The sequence below is a fragment of the Marasmius oreades genome, chromosome 1 (genome assembly GCF_018924745.1).
Source record: "Marasmius oreades isolate 03SP1 chromosome 1, whole genome shotgun sequence".
Lineage (NCBI taxonomy): Eukaryota > Fungi > Basidiomycota > Agaricomycetes > Agaricales > Marasmiaceae > Marasmius > Marasmius oreades.
The window spans coordinates 4,445,271-4,470,473 of record NC_057323.1 but is presented as its reverse complement, the minus strand read 5'-3'; the positions used below and the strand labels follow the sequence as shown (position 1 = coordinate 4,470,473).

At 48.0% G+C, this 25,203-nt stretch overlaps 8 protein-coding genes across 10 annotated transcripts; 3 read left to right on the top strand and 5 right to left on the bottom strand.

Annotated features, from left to right (window-relative positions):
- The first annotated feature begins 6 nt into the window (after window positions 1–6).
- On the top strand, window positions 7–2,004 carry E1B28_001630 (uncharacterized protein). The gene is made up of 5 exons (XM_043147581.1): window positions 7–174; window positions 233–1,036; window positions 1,085–1,406; window positions 1,469–1,669; window positions 1,718–2,004. Exons 1-5 carry the CDS (start codon window positions 34–36, stop codon window positions 1,906–1,908), a joined length of 1,659 nt encoding a protein of 552 aa, XP_043016291.1. The 5' UTR covers window positions 7–33; the 3' UTR covers window positions 1,909–2,004.
- A 563-nt stretch (window positions 2,005–2,567) lies between these two features.
- E1B28_001629 (uncharacterized protein) lies at window positions 2,568–9,714 on the bottom strand. The gene is made up of 5 exons (XM_043147580.1): window positions 9,285–9,714; window positions 9,161–9,222; window positions 9,040–9,100; window positions 4,785–8,986; window positions 2,568–4,732 (listed from the first exon to the last, which is right to left on the bottom strand). Exons 3-5 carry the CDS (start codon window positions 9,048–9,050, stop codon window positions 2,829–2,831), a joined length of 6,117 nt encoding a protein of 2,038 aa, XP_043016290.1. The 5' UTR covers window positions 9,051–9,100; window positions 9,161–9,222; window positions 9,285–9,714; the 3' UTR covers window positions 2,568–2,828.
- Window positions 9,715–9,786: 72 nt separating this feature from the next.
- Window positions 9,787–11,478, bottom strand: E1B28_001628 (uncharacterized protein). 2 transcript variants are annotated; one of them, XM_043147578.1, is made up of 4 exons: window positions 11,231–11,478; window positions 10,525–11,173; window positions 10,231–10,470; window positions 9,787–10,171 (listed from the first exon to the last, which is right to left on the bottom strand). In XM_043147578.1, exons 1-2 carry the CDS (start codon window positions 11,336–11,338, stop codon window positions 10,658–10,660), a joined length of 624 nt encoding a protein of 207 aa, XP_043016288.1. In that variant the 5' UTR covers window positions 11,339–11,478; the 3' UTR covers window positions 9,787–10,171; window positions 10,231–10,470; window positions 10,525–10,657. The 2 variants fall into 2 exon arrangements, with proteins under 2 accessions (XP_043016288.1, XP_043016289.1); XM_043147579.1 differs by having other exon boundaries at window positions 9,787–10,470; window positions 10,525–10,625; window positions 10,690–11,173.
- Window positions 11,479–11,567: 89 nt separating this feature from the next.
- Window positions 11,568–15,665, bottom strand: E1B28_001627 (uncharacterized protein). Of its 2 annotated transcripts, XM_043147576.1 has the most exons (7): window positions 15,535–15,665; window positions 14,037–15,476; window positions 13,555–13,985; window positions 13,432–13,491; window positions 13,217–13,371; window positions 11,816–13,160; window positions 11,568–11,761 (listed from the first exon to the last, which is right to left on the bottom strand). In XM_043147576.1, the coding sequence occupies exons 2-7, from the start codon at window positions 15,349–15,351 to the stop codon at window positions 11,744–11,746; spliced, it is 3,324 nt and encodes a 1,107-aa protein (XP_043016286.1). In that variant the 5' UTR covers window positions 15,352–15,476; window positions 15,535–15,665; the 3' UTR covers window positions 11,568–11,743. The 2 variants fall into 2 exon arrangements, with proteins under 2 accessions (XP_043016286.1, XP_043016287.1); XM_043147577.1 differs by having other exon boundaries at window positions 11,568–13,160.
- Window positions 15,666–17,574: 1,909 nt separating this feature from the next.
- E1B28_001626 (uncharacterized protein) lies at window positions 17,575–21,411 on the top strand. The gene is made up of 16 exons (XM_043147575.1): window positions 17,575–17,767; window positions 17,820–17,987; window positions 18,035–18,061; window positions 18,118–18,192; window positions 18,250–18,315; window positions 18,371–18,390; window positions 18,442–18,698; window positions 18,751–18,937; window positions 18,992–19,326; window positions 19,391–19,422; window positions 19,482–19,556; window positions 19,608–19,658; window positions 19,708–19,791; window positions 19,848–19,889; window positions 19,957–20,414; window positions 20,484–21,411. Exons 1-16 carry the CDS (start codon window positions 17,648–17,650, stop codon window positions 21,259–21,261), a joined length of 2,775 nt encoding a protein of 924 aa, XP_043016285.1. The 5' UTR covers window positions 17,575–17,647; the 3' UTR covers window positions 21,262–21,411.
- On the bottom strand, window positions 21,412–22,662 carry E1B28_001625 (uncharacterized protein). The gene is made up of 6 exons (XM_043147574.1): window positions 22,356–22,662; window positions 22,251–22,293; window positions 21,937–22,166; window positions 21,826–21,882; window positions 21,703–21,769; window positions 21,412–21,649 (listed from the first exon to the last, which is right to left on the bottom strand). The coding sequence occupies exons 1-6, from the start codon at window positions 22,641–22,643 to the stop codon at window positions 21,510–21,512; spliced, it is 825 nt and encodes a 274-aa protein (XP_043016284.1). The 5' UTR covers window positions 22,644–22,662; the 3' UTR covers window positions 21,412–21,509.
- Window positions 22,663–22,789: 127 nt separating this feature from the next.
- On the bottom strand, window positions 22,790–23,484 carry E1B28_001624 (uncharacterized protein). The gene is made up of 3 exons (XM_043147573.1): window positions 23,254–23,484; window positions 23,108–23,194; window positions 22,790–23,053 (listed from the first exon to the last, which is right to left on the bottom strand). The coding sequence occupies exons 1-3, from the start codon at window positions 23,422–23,424 to the stop codon at window positions 22,970–22,972; spliced, it is 342 nt and encodes a 113-aa protein (XP_043016283.1). The 5' UTR covers window positions 23,425–23,484; the 3' UTR covers window positions 22,790–22,969.
- A 379-nt stretch (window positions 23,485–23,863) lies between these two features.
- On the top strand, window positions 23,864–24,998 carry E1B28_001623 (uncharacterized protein; the record flags this gene model as incomplete). The annotated part of the gene is made up of 3 exons (XM_043147572.1): window positions 23,864–24,050; window positions 24,127–24,654; window positions 24,721–24,998. The coding sequence occupies 3 exons, from the start codon at window positions 23,864–23,866 to the stop codon at window positions 24,996–24,998; spliced, it is 993 nt and encodes a 330-aa protein (XP_043016282.1).
- Window positions 24,999–25,203: the final 205 nt, after the last annotated feature.

Here is a 25,203-nt window from a genome sequence, read left to right as displayed (position 1 = left end):
CGGGCCACCCGTTTTCCTGCACCCTCATTCTCGATGCCTCCAAAATCTATATTTCGTCAACCAGGAGCAAAGCATTTTCAGCTCGTTCATAGATCTCAAAGGGACCCCCTTTATAATGATCCAGATGCCAGTAAACATGTGTTCAAGGAGGTAATACGAGAGACCCACAACCAGGTACTTGGACCCTTTTTTACAACGGTCATCGATCCGAATATCATGAAAAATTATACAGGGAAGAAGTAGAGCTGACCTAGAATCTACTCTTTCGGAAACAGACATTGCGCACGATGCTCAGGCCCGTGTAGGAGAAGCAACTCTCTACGGTGTCTACTACGATGACACAGAATACGATTACATGCAACATTTACGGCCGGTTGGAGTAGAGGAGGAAGGAGTAGAGAGTATTTTGATTGAAGCTCCTCAATTAGTCCAGAAAAATCGCGAGGCGAACAAACAAGACAGAGTAAAAAGCGGCAGAATTACTTTGCGAGACCTACCTGCAGACGTCCTTCCTTCGACATCAGAACTCCCTCGAACATATGAAACCCAGCAATCTATACCCGACAGCCTATCCGGTTTCCAGCCTGATATGGACCCACATCTACGGCAAGTGTTAGAAGCGTTAGAAGATGATGCTTTCGTCGACGACAGTATGGAGGATGACTTCTTTGAGGGTCTTGTGAAAGAAGGCGAGAGAGGAAGTGACGATGAAGTAGAATTTGAGTTCCGGGAGGAAGGTATATCCGATGGCGAAATCATAGGAGAGGAGATTCAAGAAGTTGAGTCTTCGACGTGGGAGGAACAGTTTTCACGGTTCAAGAAAGCACAAAGGACTGCACCCCCAGCACCCACGAGCGACGACAACGATTTTGCGTCAGAAGGTGGAGACACAATCTCCGGTTTACCTACGACGTCTGTTATCGGCGGTAAAAACCGGAGGCGAAAAGGCGCAAGTGATGCTTCTGGGTACAGCATGAGTAGTTCCAGCATGTATCGCAATGATGCCTTGCAGACTTTGGACGAACGTTTCGATCAGGTGCGACTATTCGTTGACGTCTCTGCTTCGTGTGCTCATGTACAACAGGTAATGCTCAAGGAATACGAGGATGAAGACGAAGTTTCGCCTTCTGACGACGACCATGAGGCACCCCAGCTCATCACTTCTCGCGAGGACTTTACTTTTATAATCGATCAGTTTCTCAACGACTACGAGCTTTTGGGAAGGAAAATGAAGCCCAAATTGGAAGGGGAGACAGGCGTGCAAAAACTTGATACATTGAGGCGGTCTATGGGTCAGGATCGACGTGTCCGAGAAAGTACAGGAGAAAGTGATGAGGAGGTAGTGGATGACCTTTGGGTGGAGACGGAGGGAAAAGAGGACAAATGGGATTGTGAAACGATTCTCAGTGAGCTTTAACCCTTTTCGACCCTTCTCCTGTCATTCTCAAGTACCACCTCCTTATGGTAGCCACCTATTCAAACCTCGAAAATCACCCCAGGCTTATTCGCGCACGAGATTTCAAGCCTGTTGCCAAGATTTCGCTGAACCCAAAAACTGGTTCACCCTCTATATCCGAAGATCCTTCAAAAAAACATTCAGTCTCCCAGAAAGTAAAGTCTCATGCATACGATCATGATTCTGGCAACTCGGATTATGACGATTCAACTCGTAAGCTTTCACCGTTTTAACCGACTGAAATGCTATATAATTCACTAGATCCGGGGCGACAAACAATAACCCGTTCGCGAAATGAGACGGCGGAAGAGAAGAAGGCGAGAAAGGCTGCAGTGAAGGGTCAACAAGCCGCTAGAAGGACCGAGAAGAAATCCAACAAATCGGCCTATGGAAACGAGCTGCAAGCGGCCAAATTGAGAGCGCCGAATCAGAAGGGTGTCCGCAAATTGTGACTCTAATGTTTGCTGGATACACTTGCTGTAGCTATAATAGATCTGTAGCGTCTGAGGGGAAGCTAGTAAAGCGTTTTAACATGACGGACCACCAGCTGGCCATGAAATCGATCCTACTTGGACAACAGGCCGTACAGCACGTCTTTAGACGAAGTCGAAGTCAGTCTGATCCGCAAGGAGAAGAAAGGAGCAGTTCGTGTTGGAAGTTGATACTTCGAACCTCGAACATCCGGACCTAAGTCGCGTAATTCGTCTCCACCGTGTCCGACGTTTAAGTATGGTTAAACGTTGAAGTTTCTTAAAACCGAGGATGCCCGAAACAGCCAAAGCCGAAAACGAATCAAGATATGCAGTTCTGGATAATTGGACAGGATTTTCCCGACGTTTCTAAGGAGTCGTTTAGAAGGTACGCCCCCAACGCTGTTGTAAAGTTTACCACTAGCAGCCATCCACTCCGTTAATTCCTTCGATTCTGTTCCTCTTCCCAGTCAACCTTCTATCGGTGATACTGATTCGACCTCCCAGCTCCAGCAATCGCTGCGACCTCCATCATCACTAATCCCTGGCTGCATCGGTCTTCTACTTGAACCTTCGAGCTCACGCAACGTTAACTTAAAAATTTTGCGGAACAGACGACATAGTCAGGATATGATTGTCTGGTACGTTTTACTTCCTCATTTAAATACCGTATCAGATGACAACACAAAAGCTTCCAGAGATTAGGTATTCAGATAGGGTGTTATTACAAGTCATAAAAGGATTGCTATCTAGTATCCTTGTCTCGGGAAATCAAGAGCGAAGGGAAGAACAGATTTTTCGTTTCGGAAGAACTTGGACTTTCTACAGCATAGGCTATGTTTCAGGATGGAAGAAGAAAGCTGAAGGACGAAGGTAATGGTGCACTCCGTGAAAGGTAGCAATCAAAATTTAGAATTCTGCACGTGATGGCCAACAGACTTCACCGTGTTAAGTTCGACAGCGTCTTCATACAGCCATGCATGCATACTCTGGAGGTCCGCGGGTAGGATAGTAAAACCTAGGTTGGTAAACTTGACGGTGATGTCAGTGTGTGTAGGGACCGCAGTAAAGGCTTTGCGAATGGTCAAGGAGCGGCCGGTAGAGACGTTGACAACGACAAGATTATGTCCAATCTTCTTCGCTAGCAGAGCTCTGGTGTCATCGGACACCGTACTGGACCGTGCCACCTCGACCTGGCACGAGTTGTTCCACCCGACGACGATTGCATAATTGGAAGCTTCTGGGATAGGACTTCTTTCCTCACCTTTAGGCTGGGACAGCTTGACATCCCAAAACTTCCATAGAGTGAACAGCGAGAGGTAAGTTCCACGTCTGGGCACGAGAACCAGAAGGCGGTCGAAGCGTGCAGCCATAGCGACCTCACGTTCTGCTTTAGCTGGCTTTCCGACCTCGAAAGAGTAAATGATGCCACGCGAAGCGAGGTAGAAATAGCCAGTGGCGCCGCTGGCATCGGTGCCGAGCCACAGAGGGTTATCGAGCCATGTAATGTTATCGACAGTCACGGCAACCACTTTACCTGCAGGGACTAGATACCATGACGGCGCGCTGGTGGGTTTCAGTCCCTGCATGACAATGACTTCGCCATGATCCCAATTCTTTTTTAATTCGTCCAGGGCAGCCTCCAAGCTGTGGATATGATTCTGCTGCCAGTCCTTGTCGACGCCATACAGTGTTATGGTATCCTGGTTCGTAATGATCAAGATGATACCTTCTGTAGTGTTATACTGCAGTCCGTTGTTTGTCATGACGACCATCTTGCAGGGGTATGGTTCAAGAACTTTCTTGCCCTCTGGAACCTTCGATTCGGAGAATACGAGCGGTGTGTTTGGGGAAAGGACAGCTACGAGCTGATCGTCTGGTACGAGGGGTTGGCTGTAGAGCTGACCGTACAACTGACTAGAATCAGTTTTCCAGTGGGACAACCAAGCCTCCTTCCCGCCCTCCGCTAGTCCTACGAGCTGTAATTGTTGTTCGCAAAGAAGGGACGAAGAGATAACGATTCTGCCATTGCAGAGCCAGGCGGGAATAATGGTATGATTAGAGTCGTGAAGACCGAGAATTGCAACTGTTCTCGCCCCCTGGATCTCTGCGAACTCTTTCAACACAGTCCACCATGGGCCAGTTTTTTTGTCCGACTCAAACTGTACGAACCATTGTCGATTTACAGCCTCGAGGAACAGCGTTCCCTGTGAGGTTATCCGGAGAACATACCCTGATGTCGTGACTGCAAAAAGCTTGCTTTCGACGCAGAGGACATTTGACAGTTCTCCAAATACAGCGGGGACAGTAACATCTACCGGTTTGCCACTTTGCGTTCCAGTACCTCTCTGGACCACTATCCGTTGTTCCTTGAGAGAGTAGAAGCAGAATTCTTCATTGCCGCCGGGTAGAGCAATGACACCGGCGAGGACGACATCAGCTGGAGGAGAGAAGCTTGGCTTGATGATGGTCCCATCAGCGAAGCGAATCCAGAAGCGATAGGGAACTTTTTGATCATCCACTCCAAACACAGAGAGCATGTGGGAAGCAACGACCGCCTTGATATTCTTCCCAGGCAAAGAATCAGTAGGTGTGGGGAGAGGGTCCTTAACACCGGCGTCATATGGCTTTAACAGCCAATCAATCGAAGTTGGCTCCAATTTGTCCATTCCGTTGAGCCTATGTAGTGAGTCCGAGTCTCCGACCAAACTGACTAGCGTCATGCTATTGGCTTCGAGGACATAGCTGAGCTCCCCGAACTTGTTTCCAGCGAGGTGATGACGGAAGACGGCATGTACATAATCGTCTAGTACAACAGTTAGCCAAGTGAAGCCAGCACACTCATTGCCGAACGGTACCTTCTTTCCAAACACGCGTTAGTGTTCTATTAGGAGAAGGATAAAGTGCGTTGTATTTCGCTAGACAGGTACCAACTGCAGGGTCCACTCGCCAGATACTGGAATGTTCCGTGTTGTAGAAATAAACCTCGTCTCTGCTGGTATCCGCACCGAACTGAACGTCCTCCGTCAGGAGTATGGGTGCATCAACAGTGTAGAGCAGACGCTTCTTAGTGATGTCATAAAAAGCACGGCCAACGGCTCGTCCTGAAGGCGTAGTGCAGTTCTCTATTGTGATGAACATACCACGGAGCAAGTGCTTGTCGTTGAGTTCATTAAGATGAGCAAGAATTTTCTCGTTGCCATCGGGAAACTGAGATGCATCCTCCTTCACAACAAAAGTGTTATGGTTGTCGAAATCGACTTGCAACACCTCCTTTTGCTTGTTAATGACGAGTATGGATGTGAAGTTCCGGTCTGTGATTGTCACTCGTACTCCTGCAACTAAGACACTGTCAGATCCGACGGTAATTTGGTCGTCGGTGAGATCCCCACAGTCCAAGATCCAGCGTGTATTTTTGGTCGAGGACAAAATTACCTCTATGCCAGCCATAAAACCGACCGTGTAGTCAGCACCCGCACCGTGAAGTGTATACTTTATAACACCGTGCATATTGTTGGGGAGAGAGGGGACCTGGACACGCACAGGTCGTTCACTGAGTTTTACAGTGATGAGTGTCTTCACATATTCATGCGAGATACGTCGAATGATGTACTCGCTAGGAAAGACGTAGAAGTCATAGTCAAATCGTCCGTCAACTTCGAGCCTCCGAATAACGTCAAAACCATAGTCGTGGCGTGATGTTGCAAAGGGAAGGATCATATACTCATAGCTAATGTAGGATTTTGGAGTTGCTGGCAAGATGATTGTTGTATAGTCGAGTATCGTTGCAAGTGTGCCACTTGCTGGAGCTCCAATGCCCTCGCGTACGTTGAGAGCTTGGGACTTGTCCCTGACCATCTGTGGGGAGTCACCAACCCAAAAGAAGTAGTTGATATAGCCTGAACCTGTCGACCCATGACGGGTGCGATAGATGTACTGGCTATCAAATTTGACATCGCCGGTCAGGCTGAGTTCGCTGATGACAGCGCCTACAAGAGGAACTAGAATCTTGTGCTCCTTGTCATATTTGTATCCTCCTGCTTTGTAGGCTGCCTCTGTTTCTCCGAAGTACTTGCCCACCGTCTGCGCATCTTCAGCAACCTTTCCGAATGCTGATGCTAACGCTCCGAAGCCGAAGGCAAGTCCTCCCAGTATCACACTCGCACCCCCCAGGACAGCACTAGCACTGGATGCTCCCACCATTCCAGCACCAAGGCTACCTGCACTTGCAAGGAAGCTGGCCGAGTCAAATGCCAGTTGTGTACCATACACGGCCTTCTCTATCTCATCCTGCGCTTTGCTGAGCATGTAGGCATCAAGGACAACGTTGGCACCACCGAGTATGAGATTAACACCCTCTGTGGTCTGGCTAAGGGCTCTAGTGATAGCGGATAATGAAGACTGTGCCGCCTCTTCGCTTCTGATAAGAGTCTGAGTGAGCTTGACAACTTTGACGACATCACTCAAACTCTGGTCGCCAAGTTGCACAAGGTTAATGTAGCTTTGGACCTTCAGTGCCATTGCGAGGTTGGTGTTGGCATTTTTATTCTCCTGAGAGCTATCCTTCCTGTTACTGAAGTGCTCGATCAGTGTCTTTACGACAAACATTGCATTCAACCCGTCGGTCGCTTCAGCGGACATGACGTCTTCATTCAGGACGAAGGTTCCATGTTCGAATCGGTAAGCCTTATTGACAGCCTTGAGACGTTCATCTAGATACACCTTGAATTCCTTGATCTCTGAATCCTCGGTGCTAATCCAACGTGTCTCGCCAGGGTCTTTCAGGTTGATGAACTGAATACGGTAACCCCCACTGTCTACATTCTCCAACGTCTCAAGGATCGGCATCCAGTGCTCTCCAAGGCCGTTGCTTGCCTCCAGCTTCGCCGTGGCATTTAGCCATGCTTCAGATAGTTCTGAGGCTTCTAGCAAGCCTGCCCCTGCACCGAGAGCACGGTTTTCTGTGAAATGTGCTGGATCAGGGAGTTGTAACTCAGTAACCGCCTTGATGCTGACAGTCTCCGTGAGCGTCTCGGGTTCAAAGAAGTCTGCAACGTTCAACTTGAAGTCAAAGCCGATGCGTGCCATCTTGTTCGTGTCAAGTTTGACTAAAGTGAAGATCGGATCTGACGGAGTACCTCCTGCACCATATAGATCGGCAAATTTGAACTCCGTGAAGAATTTCATGGTCGCATGTACCAACTCCTGCTGCGAAGCGAAACTGGCAATGGTGAAGTTGGGGTCATAGAAGTGGTAAGAAGTTGTGCCGCCTCTATTTGTCGCTCCAAGTAGCATGGCATGTGTATCAGTGTTCAAAGCAAAGATCGTGCTTTTCCCCTCTACTGCAGAGAGCTTATTGACTGCATCTTCGATGTTAGTACGGCCGATGAGCGTGGAAGCAGCGGCAGCGGGGTAGCTGGCATGTAAATCTTTCAAGCATTGCCTGAATAACTCTGCATCTTTCAAATCTGTTCTCGATGAAGGTGAGAGGGAAACAAGCTTGATGCCAAGTTGGTCAACTGCGAAGTCGGATCGTGCCAATGCTGCCGACATCGCACGGACCAGAGGATAACACCGACCACCCAGCTCATCAGGCACTGCATTTAGGAGGAGATCTTGCGGCATAGGCTTTGTCGAACCTCCAGCCTTCTGGAACATGTCAATGATGCTATCTGTCTGCTCCCACACCTTCTCAAACTCCTCTGCGCGAGTAACGCTAATGTGCCGCACCAAGGCGCCCATTTGACTCTGGGTGAGGCTTGGTGACAAATCGAATAACTCGGTCATTTCCAGAGACGTCATGTCACTAGCCCAGCCCGGTATCTCAACTTGATCAAATCCATTGTAACCAGCTGCAAATTCTCTATCGCGAGCGAGAAGTGTGTCCAGTTGTTGGCCAGTGAGACGTTCACCAGCGGTGCTACCAACTCTTGCTTCCAACCGTCCATCGGTGATGACCACCGCATCAAGTCCTTTCGCCTCCTTCTGTTTGATCCAGAGGTATATAAAGTCGAGAAATTCGGATTCCTTCCTTGCAGGGTCAACGAGGTCCTTGAGCTTTATGTTTTGCAAATTGAGCACGCTATCAACCAGCCCATACTCACCCTGGGCTGTGACAAACTGCGTTTCGATACTGTCCTGAGGTAGCGCAACCACATCTCGTATCGCCTGTGTACGCCTGACAGCGGGGTTCTGGAGACTAATCTTATTCCCCTCAAACGGCTCAAAGTTACCGTCGGGCTCGTTGGGGATGTTAATGTTTGGAAAGGCTTCGAGAGCGAGGTGCCTCAGCCGCTTTTCGTTCGTCTCCCGCTTCACATCGAATAATGCTCTAGCATGTGGAGCGTCATACGACCCCGGTTCCAAGATCATGACAGGAAGGTAGCCGGTCTGCAGACGAAACTCATGACCAATTTCGGGAAGGTGGGCCCCATCGAGACCCAATAGTATCTCCGTGCGGCGCTGCACAATCACCGCTCGCCCACCAACAGTTTCAAGAAACTGTAGTTGAACAAACATATTCCACCGGCCATTGCGATACTGCATGAACACGCAGGCCATACCAAGGCCAGCAAAGCTGTAGTCACTGAAGTCGACAGCCATCTCGACATTATTATAAAGGAGCGAGCTGTCCACTCGAGAGTCGTGAAAGACACGGTAAGTGTTGTCATCGAGGTTCGTCACGATCACGGAGCAGCCAGAGAGTGTGCCGGTGAAGAGAAGGGTGTTTTCTTCCACGCGTTTCGGGATATCGATGAATGCTGGCCTACGGGATGTCAGGGCACCACCATTGTAGCCAAGGTTGTACGCAAAGATTGTGTCCGCGCTTTCTTTATCACCGTGGTACTTGATCTCGAACGTGCGTCGCCTTGCATCCTCATGATCGAGGACAAATTTGAAGTAACCTTGCTCGGGTATACCACCAGGTTGCGCTTTTCTGTGGGCGGGGAACATGTTGTAAGAACTAACGACCGTCGATACCGGAAACCGGGGGTCACTTCTAGGCGGGGTCAAGAACCCCAAGGGATCTCGCACAAAGTCATGGACAGCGGGATCTGGTCTACATAAAGTCTGTCAGTAAAGTGCTATTCCACTATCGAGGTCAAAACTTACCTATCGGCCATATTTGTGACAGGTATTGAACTTTGGGAGGAGTTTTTGCAATTGGATTTCACTACAAAAGTGTATATTGGTTAGTCTGCTAATCACAGTTGAACGTTGAAGGATTGCTCACATAGCGAAATTACCTGCTCAGGGAGTAGCAGCCAATGTTCTGTCTACAGTCAAGTGTCGACCCTTTATAAAGGGTGGTGAGCGAAAGCTTTGCTCCTACGGTTGACACAACATTCTGTGCGTACCATGTATATTGTCTGCTGCGCTGTCGCATCTCCACAAAATTGGTAGCAAGAGTTCTGTCGGTCCCGTGGAGTGCACTGGCAACATGTGTCTCGAAAAGCTGTCACCTCGATATGATCCTTCGTTTATTGGCTTACAGTCCCCGCGCCACCGACCACTTCGATAACGAAAGCCCTACGGCGGCGGACGAGATATGACCGGATTGGATTTGGCTGCTAAGTTGGTATACGATGAGTCGTGATAGAATGGAGAAGTTTATCTTGTTATAGAAGGCGAAACTTCCATCCACTGTTGACTTTCGGAGAAAGGGACCTTCTTGTGGATTTCAGGGATTTGACAACATTAATGGAAGGAAAATGAGTTGAATTGACAGACGACGACCAGAAGCCGTAGATACTAGTAGATAGATTCATAGAAAAGAGCGGACGCTTGTATAGCGCCAAATACTGATACACAACCGCGACGTCCCAATTATGCTTCCAGCTGTCAAGTTCCTTTGTGCTGAGATTCTGTCATTACAAACCTAAATCTAAAATTCAGAATCGAAGAAAGTGGTTGACTGAATGACACCTCAATCGTTTCGACACTATTGACTTGTGAGCCGATGGCTCACTTCGATAACGAAGAAGGCTGTTTTTTTTTTGCATTGTATCCGATACGGAATCGCACTGAACAAGCGCATGCTACTTACGAGTTCTGAGCTTGGTAAGTACGATTCGGCGTTTGACGTATCCTACTCAATAATCCTCCAGACGCCTCTCCGGGAAGGTGTCGTGAAGAATGTCACTGCTCGCCATCTTCGGGCCTTTTGTTTCTTCCGTCAAACAGATGCTGCAACAGCTTGTCAAAGTCAGTGGTCGAAAGGGACGTTCCATATGTAGGGTCAGAACTTGCATGTGAGTTGTCATTCAACATCGATGTACCATAACTACATAAATCCCTTCTCACCTTTCGGGAATCCCATTGAGGGTTCGGCGGCAACTCAGTTCATTTTCAGACGCCTTCGTTAATCCCCAACTTCCAACTTCATCGAGTTTGAGTTCGGGTTTAGACCACAAGAGAAACTTTTGAGCGGACCGTAGCGTTGAAAAATCGGCGAGTTTCGTTATACAACTAGCGCAACACCAATATCCTATTTGTGGGTGATTGCATCGGTGATTATGACTTGCTTTCCAGATAATTTTGTATCTTGTTCCGTATAATATTAGATGCGAAAGTTTTACCGACCGAAGCTGGGCTTACCACTACAGCGCGTCGCCAGACAAGCATGGAATGGGATAGAAGGATATTCGATAATCGGTCGTCGTCCTTCAGTGAAATGTTTGCAAAGAAAAGATAGAAACCTGGATTGACACGGATTGGCTCGAGTCGTACCCTAATTCCTGCCCTTTCCCTTCAAACTCTTACCACCAGTTGCAACGACCAACGCAGTCTTCCCAATGCCCTTGATCAGCAAACTCGTCCCCGCCAAAATATCCCCCACCGCCCCGATTGAGGCAGCACATAGAGCAAGCGGCGTAGCAATAAGCATCACCAATCCTCGTCCGACGTCGTTCAGCATCCCCTTCTTCTTCTCCGGCGCTGCTCGCATAAAGAGGTCAGCTGTCCTATGATAGTATTCCCTGACGCGAATTTCATTCGAGTTGTCTCCGACTTCCTTCAGTTTTCGGATAATAGCTTCTTCCTGTTCCCTAACGATTTGCTTATTCTGAGTACTGGCACCTGCACCTCCGAACTGCTCCTGGGCCGCTCTGTACTCTTCTATTGCGAGTTGGAGTCGCTGAGCAGCGTCTTTCAAGGGCTTGTCCGACGGACTCGACGTGGAAGTAGCTGCTGTTGCAGGTAGAAAAGGGGGTCCAACTGGCGCGGTCATCGGGACCGGTGCATCACCCTGTATTAGAATGTCTCCGGGCTTAAGAACGACCGTACACTAGAAAAACCCACTCACCGCGGTCGCTTTCGAAGCGTCGTAACTTGGAGGGGGCTGACCAAGGCTCGGACGTGAATTTGCCTGTTCCTCTGCTGCTTGTTCTGCTTTGTCCGAATTGACCAACATGTTGTCGATGTTTACTGTAGGCTGGTGGGAGGATCGTGTTTAAATTCCGTGATCAAGTCATTCTCGCTCTTTAGTCTGCTGCGCAGTGGATACGGGATACCACAGGGCTTGCGGGTTGCAGACGGGAAATTTGATATTTGCGCAGTCGGGGATCTCCGAATCTCCCCAATGACAAGCTATTGACACAGCATACACTTGTACACCAACGGACGGATTTCGATCCATAAGATTTAGTTGTTCGAGTGGATTATAATAAGACAACATGAGAACAAGCTGAATGAAGATGATGGAAATCAATAAGATACAATGCATTAAAATGGACGATGAGAAAAAAGCGTGCAGATTGAACTCAGAAAGGGACGTAAAAGGTGATAAATACAAACTACCTAGAACTACCCCGGGAAGCTATAGCCCTCGAAAATCCTACGAGTACTATTGAGCTTCTAGATTATGATAAGGATAGGACAATGATCCAACCTTGGGTGATATTATCTCAAACTGCGAATCGTCCGAATTTGGAATCGAGTCCTTGGATGTTCTGGGTAGCGGGGAAGCCGTCGAGGTTGCCGAAGAGTTCGACGTCCTCGGAATTATAGACTGTAACGAATCCGTCTTCGAATCGACCGATGAATGTGAATGCGAACGCGATTGCAAAAAATGTTCTGGGATACTCGGACTCGGTGGAATGTTCTCCGAGTAGCCTGAGCCTGAAGATTTGTTGGGAACAAGGCTTGCAATGCTCGATTTCCTTGGCCTGCCAGTTTCACCACCCAACTGGGCTGCAGATTTCCACTTGAAAATCGACTTCCTGATGCTTGCCCTATTACTCGGTATCACGCCATTACCGTTCGCATTTTCAGGGAGGGGTGGCGGCGGTGTCGGACTCGGTTGCAGAGCTGCACTTGTTGGTGATACCGGCCTCGAAGAAGAACCTTTCATTTTCGTCGTAGGATACGGAGATTCCTGATCGAAATGCAGGCGGTCCAAGCCGCTATCCTGAGATCTTGTACCATGAATCATCTGTGCAGCGATTATGGGTATGGGTGCTAGTCGTCCGGATGCTGGCTGGAGGGGTATTGTTAACTGGTCTGGGATATCGGGGAATTCAATATCCTCTTGCGAAGGTCGAGGGGGACGTAGGGGTGGTCGTGCGGAGAGTTGATTTGGTGAAGCTGACCGCGCAGTCGGGGATGGGTATCTGAAATGAGGTTCCGTCGGAGAACTGAGTGACAGCTCTGGAGTTGACTTGGACGCAACCTGTTGTTGGGCAGCCAAACTTGAAGGCACTAAAGGTGCCGTGGCGATAGTGGGTGTTGGAGGAACAGGAGGCAGGCTAGAGACGGAAGCGACCGAATTTTTATTGCTCTTCCTCCACAAGCGTTTGATCGACTTCATGGATACCCCTCCTTTTCCCTTCACCTGAACTTCCTCCCCGTCATCATTTGTTGAATCAGTCGAGAACCTACTTGATTTCGTTGAAAGAGGTCGAGTTTCCTGCTTCCCCGTCGTGCTCACCGACTCCCGATATCTCTTCAAATTCTCTGTGGAAGTGCCGACTGGTGCAGAGTCCCAGTATGCATTCGAGATTCTATTCGAGTTCGCGGGGGCAGGTGAGGATGGATAGCGTCCAAATGGATCGGGAGATAACGGGATGATGGGAGATTCTTCTGACTTAGCGTTCCTGGTGGGAAGAAGTAAACCAACACTCAGCGAAGGCTTGCGAGGTGGACTGGCAGTGGTAGTAACTCCGTTGACGGCCAAGACTGGAGCAGTAACTTTCGCCTCGGTCGATCGTGGAGGTTCAGTCGTGTTTTCAATCTTCCTGTAATTAAGTAGCATTTTGTCAATTCTGACTGCCAAACATCACATCACACTCACACTTCAGACGTATCCTTCCGAGGACTGGAAGGTAGAACGTCACTATTCCTTATCGCGCCCGAAGGCAGGTTAAGGAACTGTTCGTTTACAAGGCCTGGATTTTGTTGATTATCAAGGTCCACCTTCAAAGCTCGAGGCGAGAGTTGTTCAAGATTCTAAAAGTGATTTTCAGTATCTGTATCATTTCCAAGCTAAGCGATTTCGGAACCACGAACCCTTTCAAGTTCATCCAATTGCTCTGAGAACAGGTATTGGCTATTACGCCGATCATCAAACTTCAGAAAATTGAATGAAAATCAGCAGAGCTTGCGACCATGATCGTAGGGCAATTAACTCACATCTTCGCTGGGATCCAGCCCAAGGTCAAGGGCTTCGAAAACTCCTCCCACTCGCTTCTCATCAGTTGTACTCTTGAGTGGCCGATACTCGCCGTCTGCGAGTTCATCTTCCCCAGCTTTGATGGCTACATCATTGCTCGGCGATTCTCCTTTAAGATATGCCAACGCAGTACTATCACTGCTGTTCCCAGAATCATGAGGACTAGGAATGTAAAGTTCTCTGCTGGTCATGCCATTATGAAGGACGAGTGGCGGCGGTACATTCTTGCGGTGCAAAGCCGTGGTCATAACTTCCTGAACCTCCTCGATGTCTCTCTGTCTACCCACATCCTCTTCCTGATCAGGCAGCGCGCTGAGTTCGCCGCCTGTCAATGCCAAGTCGACCACATTAGGATCATCGTCGATCCCAAACTTGTTATGGTCTCGCATATCTGCCCAAGTATCAGCGTCATTACCAAATACATCAACAAGGGGATCCTTGCCTGTTGATGCAATTCGAGCCGTAAGGTCGTCGTCGTCGTCATAATTAGACCCTTCGCCTGATTCTTCACTTTCGTCCTCAAGTGGTTCGTATCCATCCCCATTCCGCTCGAACATAGAAATGGGACTAGCCGTCATTGCCCTTCCCTTCAACTTCAAGGCTATCGGAGGTACCCTGATTTCAGAAGATTCGACACTGTTTGTACTATTGGATCGAACGGCTTTCTTTCGTTTGACATGATTCATCTTCCGACTCCGTAACCAGGGTCCGTACCATCCTGCTTTCTTCCGGTCAATGTCAAACTCTACTTTTGCAAGAATAGGAATGATGCCTGGCGAGTTCAAACCAGGAAGGTCTAACGAGTTCGCTCGAGTTGACTGATCATCAGACGGCAGTGACGTGTCGGCGGTCTCTGTACCTGAAGAAAAAGATTGAGACGAGGTCGATCGTAGAGGGTATCGGTCCCGAGCTGGCGTATCGGACGTAGGGGAAGGCGTCGAGGGAGATGGATATGGAGCTCCAAAGGAATGTGCAGAATCGGAACTACTGCTACTTGACAGTAACTGCTTCAAAGGTCTGCCGTTCGATGTCAAAACATTGCCTTCTTGCAGTAAATGAGGAGTTGACCGTGCCCCGATCCCCAGTCCAAGTCCCACTACTCCAGGTGAAATCGGCGAAGTCAAACTTTCATCCCTCTCTGCTTTCCACACTCGTGTCCATAAATGTTTCCATATTGCTTCCGAAAGTCGGGGACCAGGTTCATGCCAATCTTCTTCACCGCTGTTATGAGCGGATGCATTGGGATTAGAAACAAGGTACAGTACAATCCCGGCAATACTGGGTAATGCGTACTCTCTCGCTATTGCCCATAACTGAGCTTGGAATGTGGAATGCACGGGCACGAGGGTACCCCTACGGAATTGAGTGTGATATCCGGAAGCTGTGGGAGGTGGTGGCGTGAGGTTGAATCTTTCGATGAAGTCGGAATCATGGGGTAAGGATAAAGGAGGTATGACATGGAGGAGAAATTTGGAGGTCGTCGGTGAGTGTGCACTGAGATTCATGCTCGAGGCAGAAGGACTTGGAGATCGCCTGAAAGATTCTGGGGGTTGGAGAGATGCTGGAGAAAGGTTCGTGATAGGTGAACTCGGATAATTGGGGTAGTGGTGGACAGGAGTCGAGACACCAAGGGCGTTAGCTAACTTGGCTAATCGATTGGGAGGCAGTGGAGACTTCGGGGGAGCCCATAATGGGGCTCTTGGACTGGATTCTGATGAACGAGGGGTGCCTGTTGCAACAATATCATTGTTGGACATGACGTGAGTAATTTAGGGCGTCGACGCGTAGGTTATTGAAGCCGTTGTTGAACTTGTATCGTGAATTATTTCGTGAATAGGTCCAGAAAATGATTCTTGACAATTCCAAGTTTTGATGAAAAGGGCTAAGGGGTGATTTGTTGAATCAATGGTCAAAGTCTATCAGAGGGTTTATTGACGCACGAATGCCCGTAATATATTATGATAGACCGCTTAGAGCTCTAAAAGGTCTTGGGAGTTGAGTGAGTGTTATAGCGCATGTGAGAGAAGTATAGAAAAAGCCGAACTGTACCCGGAAAGTAGGTGGAACTGTCAACACGAAACGGCATGGGAAATAATTACCAAATATGTTACATCTGTTACTCCCATCACAGGAGTTCATCTATCTCTGCAGCGCAAGGCGATTGATTCTCTCTCTGTGTCCTTCTAATCCCAGCACCGTACTAATGGGCTACTTGTAAGACTCTATAGCCAAAATGATTTCAATTCCGTCTCCCCTGTGTTACGCTCGTTGACGAAACTGGCGCGTCGAGAGTTCTCCTACATCGATAGTGTTACCTTTTCTGAACACCCACGCCTACTTTCCCCTATCATAAATCTTCGTTTCCTCAGCTCTTAGTAACGACAAGCAGCAGCGAACATTCTCGGATCAATGACTGTTTCACTTCAAAACCGCCAGATAAATATGACAGTAACCGAAATATTTATTCTGGGCGCCTGTATGGTCCTCGAGCTCAGATAAGTGAGGCTTCGATGGGTCAACGTGTAATCCTTTGAATTCGATGAATCACAGTGAGTTGGCGGAACACAGGAACACAGGATCGACGGAGACAGTGATGATAGTCTCATCGTTCAACGTTCAACAGGGCACCCGATAACGATTAGGCGGAGGTAGTCTCGCCTAGCCATAACTACACTACAAGCTCTTTGACGTGAAGCCTGCCATAGCCCTCGTTCCTACGCCCTCCCGCTCCGCTATCTCTTGCCTTTTATGCTGGCGGAGGGTACTCAAGGACGCTCACCATCGGCCATCCAGAGAAAACCAGCCTCTTTCGGCACTGCCACAAGCCGAGCCCTGGAAAACCTCTTTCAGGAAGCTCATTCCGGGGCCTTCACAATTCGTTCATTATGGATTGAATAATCATATGAGTACAGGAGAAAAAGCCTAATTCCCTCCAGATGCAAGTAAAGGAGGTTGCAGGGGTACAGAAATTTACAAAGTTGCAGTATACAACAGGAATTTTGCAACAAGGTCTTTGAATGCAGAACATGCAGAGCGAGGCGTGACAGACAAACCATGGCTGGGCCTATGGGCGGACCGAAAAACGAGGAAACAGATGTGGCATAGGGATAGCATCATACGTGGTGGGCCTCATTCGTCTTCAAACCAATCCCCGACGTTCTCTTCATCTGGGGTGGGACCAGATTGGTCTACAGACTTTGCAAGTGTACTGAATGAAACAAAGAGGGTGCAGATTGGGTGTGGGAGGTGGAAGGTGGACTACGAGAGGAGGGATATCCAAAAGAGGGAGAGCCGTGAGGAGTGTTTGGATCAAGAAAAGGTGTCTTGCAAGCAATAGCTTCCACCTTGGTGATGAGATTGACGCGTGCGTCCGCAGCAATAGATCCGAATATAAGTTCGTATAATTGTAGCCAGCCATATGCATCCGGTAACAAAAGCGTTGGATATCGCAGGTCGAGTCTGACAGTCATTTTTCCTGCATCCTGCAAAATGGGTGCCAATTTTCTATAACCTTTTCCTAATGTACTACTATTTTTTTTCTATTTACTATCTGCCCCTACAGCGGCCAAAAACTATACATTAAGCTCGGAGAATGCCGACAAAATTTCAAATTTCTTTCAGCCACCATCCGACGGATAACCAGTGGATCGTTGGAAGCAGACGACGGATAGGAAAATAACCCGTCTGCAATCCCCATCCGAGGTTGATATCCGTCGGATGTCGGATGGAAATCCGATCTACCAGGAGCCCTAGTTTTGAGGGATTGCAAAGGGGTAAAGGGCGGTACGGTAAGGAATAGGTTTGAAGAGCGGGCGACGAAGGAAAGTCTGGGACGAGGATCATGGAGATGCTAAAGAAGGGGCTCCAGGCGTTGTTGAAAAGATACGTGGATTAGTTGTCAGAGGTGTAATTAGATAAGATAAGATAACGTGGATCGATGTGATTAACGTCATTGATGTGGTGTCATTTGCCCCTTGACAATTATCACAACCCCAATCTTACTTGTCAACCACCAACCCAAAACTCGAACGAATAAACACTGAACGCCAAAATATGGGATTCACGCCTAATCGAATCACGACTTTTTTCATCCTGGCGGTGGTTGTGATACTTCTGCCTACGGAGACATACGCCTTTGGCGCTGGTGATATCCCCGATTTTGCCTACCTGAATGTAAGTGCTCTCGATTGTCTTCGATGACCGAGTCGTCTTACCTCTGAATCAGGATAAAGCTTTTCGTCATGGGGATATTGAAACCGTTCTGGAGGAATTGGCCAAATCGGTTGGAGGGGTTGCGGCTGGGGGAGGACTGTTGGGATTTGCGAAGCAGATGCTTGACAACGCAGCTGGGGGTGCAAAATTCAGCAGAACGGACGTTAAGAAAGTTTACTTTGTGAGTCTTTGGTTAATTCGCCGATCTTTGTTAACACTTTACCGCAGGGAAATTGGCTGAGAGACTACTCCCAGGTACTAGTTACTACCCTACAAACTCCAGATTACTTGCTGAATGATGACGTCGACAGGCCATGGACATTGCAGGACTCAAGAAACTCTCTTCAGAGACGCTCCTCTTGATTCTTTCGGTTCTCGGTTTCATGGTCGGTCTCCTGTTTTATTCCTGTATTTTCTTATATCTATATCTTGACGGGAAACAGACATTTGGTTACGCCACGGAAGAATTCGAGATCACCGCAGATCGAATCGGTGTTTATTTACCGGTGGTAAGTCGCAACTCGACTCAGATCGTCAGAAATCACGCTGATGGTCAGGACAAAGGAACACATTGACAACCCTAAGTGAAATGCTTTCGGCGTTGAAATTCTATATTCACTAACAATACTTAACAGAGGATATGGCGGAGACGAAGATCCTCGGAAATATAACCAAAGACTTCGTCCACCCGTGGACCCCCGTGAGTTAGAGATTGATGAGCAAACCGGCATGAAGAAATACATGGCCACCGAGAATGAAGGGTTCGACACTTCGACCGGACACATTCGTCGAACTTTCCGCGCCTGTATTGAACATGGTCGTCGTTCTGGCGGACAAGAGGGTGCGGATCTATGGGAAGCTTATCGTCTTTTAGGGACGGGCCTTCATACATGTGAGTCACCCCAGCTGTTCTTGAAGCCAAGACCGTTAATTAGCGCCCGTAGTGGAGGACCTTCTTGCGCACAGTAATTGGTGCGAGATAGCTCTCAGAAAGATGGGACATTCAGAGGTATTCTGTCATGTCGGCGATGATACCGATATCAATACTCCCAACGGGCGTGCTCCTCCTTTGGTCACTGGTACTTTTGGTGGCGCCGACTTCATGCACTCTATGTTGGGTGAAGCCACGGAGTAAGTGACACCCGAATGTTACCTCTCGGCCTTTCTACTGAAGCTTGTTTACAGCCATATGAGTCAAGCCAGCGTCACTGCCCTTTCAGACAAGATGAACGAATCCAAGAACTCAGACGCGTCCGAGAAGATCTCTCAAGTCAAGTCAATTCTTTCCAAATTCAACATCGGTGGAAGCGAGGAAAAACTCAATCAGGGAGAGCAATTACAACAACAGTCTCAGGCCTACAACTTTGATCCCAATAATGTTGCACCTCCCGAGGTGCAGCGGCAGTTACTGGACCTACTCAAATGGAGAGATAGCATTTTCAGGGATATCTCAAAGAAGATTGAGATGATTCCCGGGCTTTCGGACTTGGTTGAAGAATTGACCAACGCTTTGAACGCTTGTACGTCGATCGATCGATCGATCTGAATTCAAGGGAATAACGCTCTTTTACGTTCTTTGAATAGATGTCTATAAAGTCCTTGCCCCGTGGTTGACGGTGAGTTACATCTACTTTCTAATGGTATAGGTGGCCAATCAGTTTTCGTTTTCTCATAGCCTATTCTTGAACAAGCGACAGGTGTACTTGGCGAAGGAAGTAAAGCCGTCATCGACTCGGATGATCAATACGAAGTGCGCGGCTGTTGAACCAAGATACCTTTTCTTGACTAAACATTGATCCAGGTATTTAACAACCCCCGTGCTTCTGATCCTTCCCATTCGATGTTGTCCAAAGTATTCCTGTCCTTTTAGAGATGTGTTCGGCGGTCTGACTCGCTCACAGGATCACTTCAACCTCATTCTGAATGAACCTGCCGGGAAAATTGCCAAGATTGTTGTTACTCACAGTGTCCAGCTCATTGTCCAGGTGAAGAACTATAAGTGCCAATCTTTCTGGAATTACTAAACATGGAACGACTGCAGGCGTGGTCCGATGACAGCGATCCTGACCAAGTCATCGATATGGTAGGCCGTAATTCTTAACTTATTATTCCTTTTTTCCCTAACGTTGTCGGATATTGACTGAGAGTAGATTCTCGAGGCATTCCACCATCCTTACTATGCTAACGGCAGGTCTCAAATTCAGTATCAGATGTTCGAAGAGATGCAGAAGTGGTTCGGAGGACTCGGGCCTGATGTGGGTCAAGAGACGATTCAAGCTTTGACAAAAGAGGGCGTGAGGGAGGGTAAGAACAAGAGATTTGAGGAGGAGGGTAAAGGGAGGGTTGAGCCTGGATACAAAGGCCATTCTCAAGGCAGTGGCGGCGGAGGCTACAGTAGCGGTGGAGGAGGTTACAGCAGCGAGGGACGTCACCAATCCTCGTATGAAAGTGGGCGACAGGATTACGGTGGAAGCGGCCAAGGACATGGGTCCAACCGATACGAGTCGTCGAATAGTTATGGCTCTGGCAGGCGCACAGAGGATGACTCTTCCGGCACTAGGCGTAACGACGATTCCTATGGCTCGTCTCACGGAAGGCAAGAACAACCGTATGGCTCCCGTCGTGATAACGAAGAACCGTCTTATGGTCGTGCTGACGATTCCTTTGGTTCGGGCAGGCGCAATGAAGAGTCCTCCTACGGCCAGAGCGACGATTCTTTTGGATCTGGCAGGCGCAATGAAGAGTCTTCTTATGGCCGGAGCGATGACTCTTATGGATCTGGCAGGCGTCAGGACGAACCTTCCTATGGTCGCAACGAGGATACCTATGGTTCTGGAAGGCGCCATGAAGACTCTTCGTATAGCCGAAGCGATGACACCTACAGTTCTGGCAGACGTCATGAGGAGTCGTCTTACGGTCGAAACGAAGATTCGTATGGCTCGGGCAGAGGTACACGAGAGGATTCATCCTACTCATCCTCGTATGGCCGTAGCCAAGATCCTTCCTATAACTCTGAACGCACTCAACAGACGTACGGTTCTTCTTATGGTGGTGGTGGCGACGGTCGTGGCAATCAGGTGCCCTCTTACGGTCGCAATGATAATTCCTATGGCTCCGATAGCCGTTATGGAGGTGGAGGAGGGGACTCATATGGCACTTCCTATGACCGTCAAGAACGACGTGATGAAGTTCCTGAAAGCCGCCACCATGGTAGTGGATATACTCCATCTTATGGAAGTGGCCGAGAAGGTCTAGACTCATACTCTTCAGGCGGTGGTTCCGGTGGTCAGGTCGGATATGGCGAAGATAACAGTCGACAAGGTTACAACCCTAGTTACGGAGACAATGATACCTTTGGTGCTGAAAGGTTGAACATTCGTGATGACGGTGAAAACGAAGGTTACGGATCAGGTGGAAATGGACGCAGGAGGAACGAGTACGAAAGTGGATATTGATTTGTATGGATTCAAGAACGAGTGGGAGTTGAAAGAAAGAAAGGAACAGGTATAAAGTCAAGAATTAAATGTGTAGAATAAGGTGAAATGCTATGTCACTCCAAAGTTGTTTATGTCGAAAATACACAAGCAAGCTTTATTAAACGTCACTTGCATTCGAGAGTAAAAGGGTCAATCATCGCGACAATCACGTTAGATATGAGTACATGCGATGTGATGGCGATACGCTTTAGAGTCACCAATGCTAGCTACGGAGCCACTCCTTGCCAGTGGTATAAGACTTGCCCCGTACTGTTGTCTTTCACCACAATCTTTCGATTGATCAGGGCGATAAGGCACTTGTTCACTCTGTTTTGTGGCAGGTCTGGAGGTTTTACAAGGTCAGTGACTAGAGAGGGAAATTAAATGGGTGCTCTCTGAACGAAATAGAAGAGGACGGACTTTTGGCTGTTTGTCCAGGAGCATCCATTAAGCCTTCTACGACGGCGTCCAAATTACGACGAAGGCTCTATGAGGGGATTGTCAGAGACAATAGAATGGGATGTAGTGTTGGACAATAATCACAGGCTCACTACCTCGAAATTCCAAAGGCAGACACGAGGCAATCTTCTCAAGCTCCAGCTACCAAAGAATAATCAGATTAACGAATGTGAAAAAAAATGATTTTGCCCTAACATTCCGTTCCTTCCTCTCCTTCGCAGTCATCTTGGGCTTCTTTCCTCCTTTAACGGGTCCTTTTTTCGCTGGTACTGCAGTAGCCTTGCCTGTCTGTTTCGTAGCAGTTGTATTCGACGCTGTGATTCCCTCAGCTACCGTCGTATCGGAATCTATAGTCTTTTCACTTTCAGGAAGTGGTCGAGCAGTTTTGTGTTTCATAGTTTCCATCGCGGCGAGTGCATCTCGTTCTGTTCGAAATCACAAGATATGAGCTCTTATTTGAATCTATCTTTTCGAAGATAGACACAGAGAGAAAACCTCACATAACATACCTGCTCTACGTTTAGCTAGGTAGAATGACGCGTCGTTTGGGGCCTGTGCTCACAGTCAATCAGTACCAAACTGCAGAACGATGAGCAAAACGGAAAATATTCCACCTGTGGCCAGTCGATAGTCAAAGCATTCATTTCCATTATATATAACCAACTAGCAAATGATTCGTTGAAAACTCCTAATGAATCACTCAGGCTTTTCATGCTTTCGATATTGGATTGGAGAGTATCGATTTCGTCTGCAAATTCTGACATTGCGGGTTCAAGAAATCCTAGACCATGAGGGGCGTCTGGGTATGCTCCTGAACGGGAAAGAGCGAATAGAGAGCCTTGAGAAACGCGTCGAAGGGGTGTTTTGTGAGGCGTTTGAGGTGGCTGCTGCAATGCCGACATGGTTGAAGGGGGGAAAGCTCCGCGTTTCTGGCATCAGTTTCTCACATTCACAATTGAGTTTCTCCACATCGGAAAAGAGTGGCTGGTAGATAATGAGGCGGCGCAAGGTTTTTGAGAACGACTGTAGTTCACAGTTTCAAGAGTAGCGCCGGAGGTGTTGCGTACGCAACATACCATTCATTTTCTTGATCAGAGAGAAAGCAAAGTTGGTCTGAAATTCAGCCCAACCAGATCAGAAACTTGCGTTGCCGACTTTATAGGAATATCCTAGGATCATACAATAATCATACAATGTTTTTGGCCTCTTTTTTGACCTTTTCTTCATATCAAATGCTAGCAGCTTCCAATATTTCTTCGGCAGCGAGTAAATCCGTATCTTTCGCCAGCGTTGCCTCCTTCTTTGCTGCGACCTGGACAGGTAGAAAGATTAGTGGTGTTTACCTGGTGAGGGTATCCCTACGCACAATGGTTTGCCTCAATTCCGTAACAGTAGAACCCAATCTCTCGGAGGAATCCTGAATCATCTTGTTTGACTCTTCACATAGTCTTGCCTGATCGTCGAAAGTCATACGGAGTTTCTGGACCGGTACATGTGAAGGGTGTGGCTTACTGTATTCTTGACTTCCCATTCATCCTCCGGTACACCATCTGCTCTGAGTTTATCAAGTTTGCGTTTCATTTCTTCAGCTTCTTTCTGATACAAGCCCTTCTCCTTGAAAAGTCGTTTAGCAGCACCAGTCTTGATTTTGAGTTGACGCTTCAGATTGTTGATATCTGACATGATGGTGGAATTCGAGAACCAAAGCTTAGGATGACGTTGAAGCTCGTGTATCGATGGCCCTCAATTTTAATTGCGTGGGCGAAAAACCGTGGTCACACTGGGATGCGAATTTTTTTTCTTATTCTGACTTCACCGACAATATCAAAGTGGACTAGCTCAATACAATTGGATTGGCTTTGTATTGTTATGTAGAGTATAAAAGAATTTGAAGACCTTTTTGTGGGTGAGCGTTGTGTACAAAGTCAGTCAGATGTGTGTGCAAACAAGAAACAAAGCTGGGCTCTTGGTTCCTACCTGTTCTCATTGTCCCCGATTTCGTTCTTATTCACGATTCCTTATTACTTCTAACGACCCGGAAAACGAACTTTACGATCCTATTCTTGTCCTGAATTAGGGCCTTCCATTTCATCTCAGTACCACCATCGCCAATACCTACAATATGGAGATCGACAACCAACAGTCACACTCACAGCAATCGCAGCTACATTCCCCTGCTCATTCTCAAGAGGACCATTCCCAATTACCGCAAGGGAATTACCTCTATTCTTCAGACCAAGAACAACAGTTCTACAATGTCGGTTCGCCTATGCAGTCTTATCAAGTCGTCCCGCACGACAATCCTACGCGTGGGTCTCTTTCAATTCGTTTTATTATTCTTTCGAAACACATGTTCATCAGATAATTCTTCCTCTTACCGTTTAGGCCACTTGTCTGAAATGCAACAACAGTCAGGGATGCATTTCCAGAGCATGCCCAACACCGTGATGTATCAAAGCCCCGTGTATTCCGCATCGCCGCCTCATGTTTCATTACCTATTCCGCATTCACCTCCACCACCCTTTCCTGAACTCTACGATCCTCTATCTCCTCCAATCTCGGGCTCAGATACATCAGCCGACGGCATTTACAACAGCAGCGGCGGAAATTCTCCTTCTTCATCCCGTGCCAACAGTCTGGTCCACAGAAACGCTCGTTACAACCCAACTCCTTCTCCCACTAGCTCTTCTGGCAGAAGAAGTCGAGGTCGATCTCACAACGACTCTGACGAAGACGACATGGGTGCTAATTACGCCGAGAATCTCGCTCACAACAGAAAAGAGGCTACCCGTAGACAGAGGATAGAGGCTGAACAACGAAGACGAGACGAACTCAGGGATGGCTATGCTAGACTCAAGGATGCTTTACCTGTCTCCAACCAGAAGAGCAGCAAGGTTTCGTTACTGGAGCGAGGTGAGGCTCTCTTCATCAGAAGTTCCTCCGTATGGACGCGTTGGGCTGACATTGACATTGTTTCAGCTACTAACTACATTCAACAATTGGAAACCCAAAATCAGGAATTGCAGAATCGTCTTCAATATTTGGAGCAAGAGATGCAGCGACTTCGGGCCCTCAACGAAAAGATATCTTTACCGTCACGCGACTCTCCCTCACCTGGGACTTTCGATGCTGATGCACGACCACTATCGCCACCGCCCGAAACATCTATACCCAACCATAGTCATGCCAATGTTTCCGGACGGACTCGTCCTGTTTCGGAGGGTTCCAGCCCGTCCAACTCAGAGAATGGCTACTAAAGGAGTGTGGCGACCACATCGATTTCACACCACCCCAAAACTTTTCTGCCTCTTTACCGCGTCATGTTGTTCTGCTTCCGGCACTTTTCACTTCTTCCTTTTACGTTCTTTTCTCTTCATTTCCCTCTCGCTCTACTAATATCTGTGGCCGTTTGATTTTTGGATTGAATCAAAGAATCAATATATTTCGATTCTCGGAGGAAGA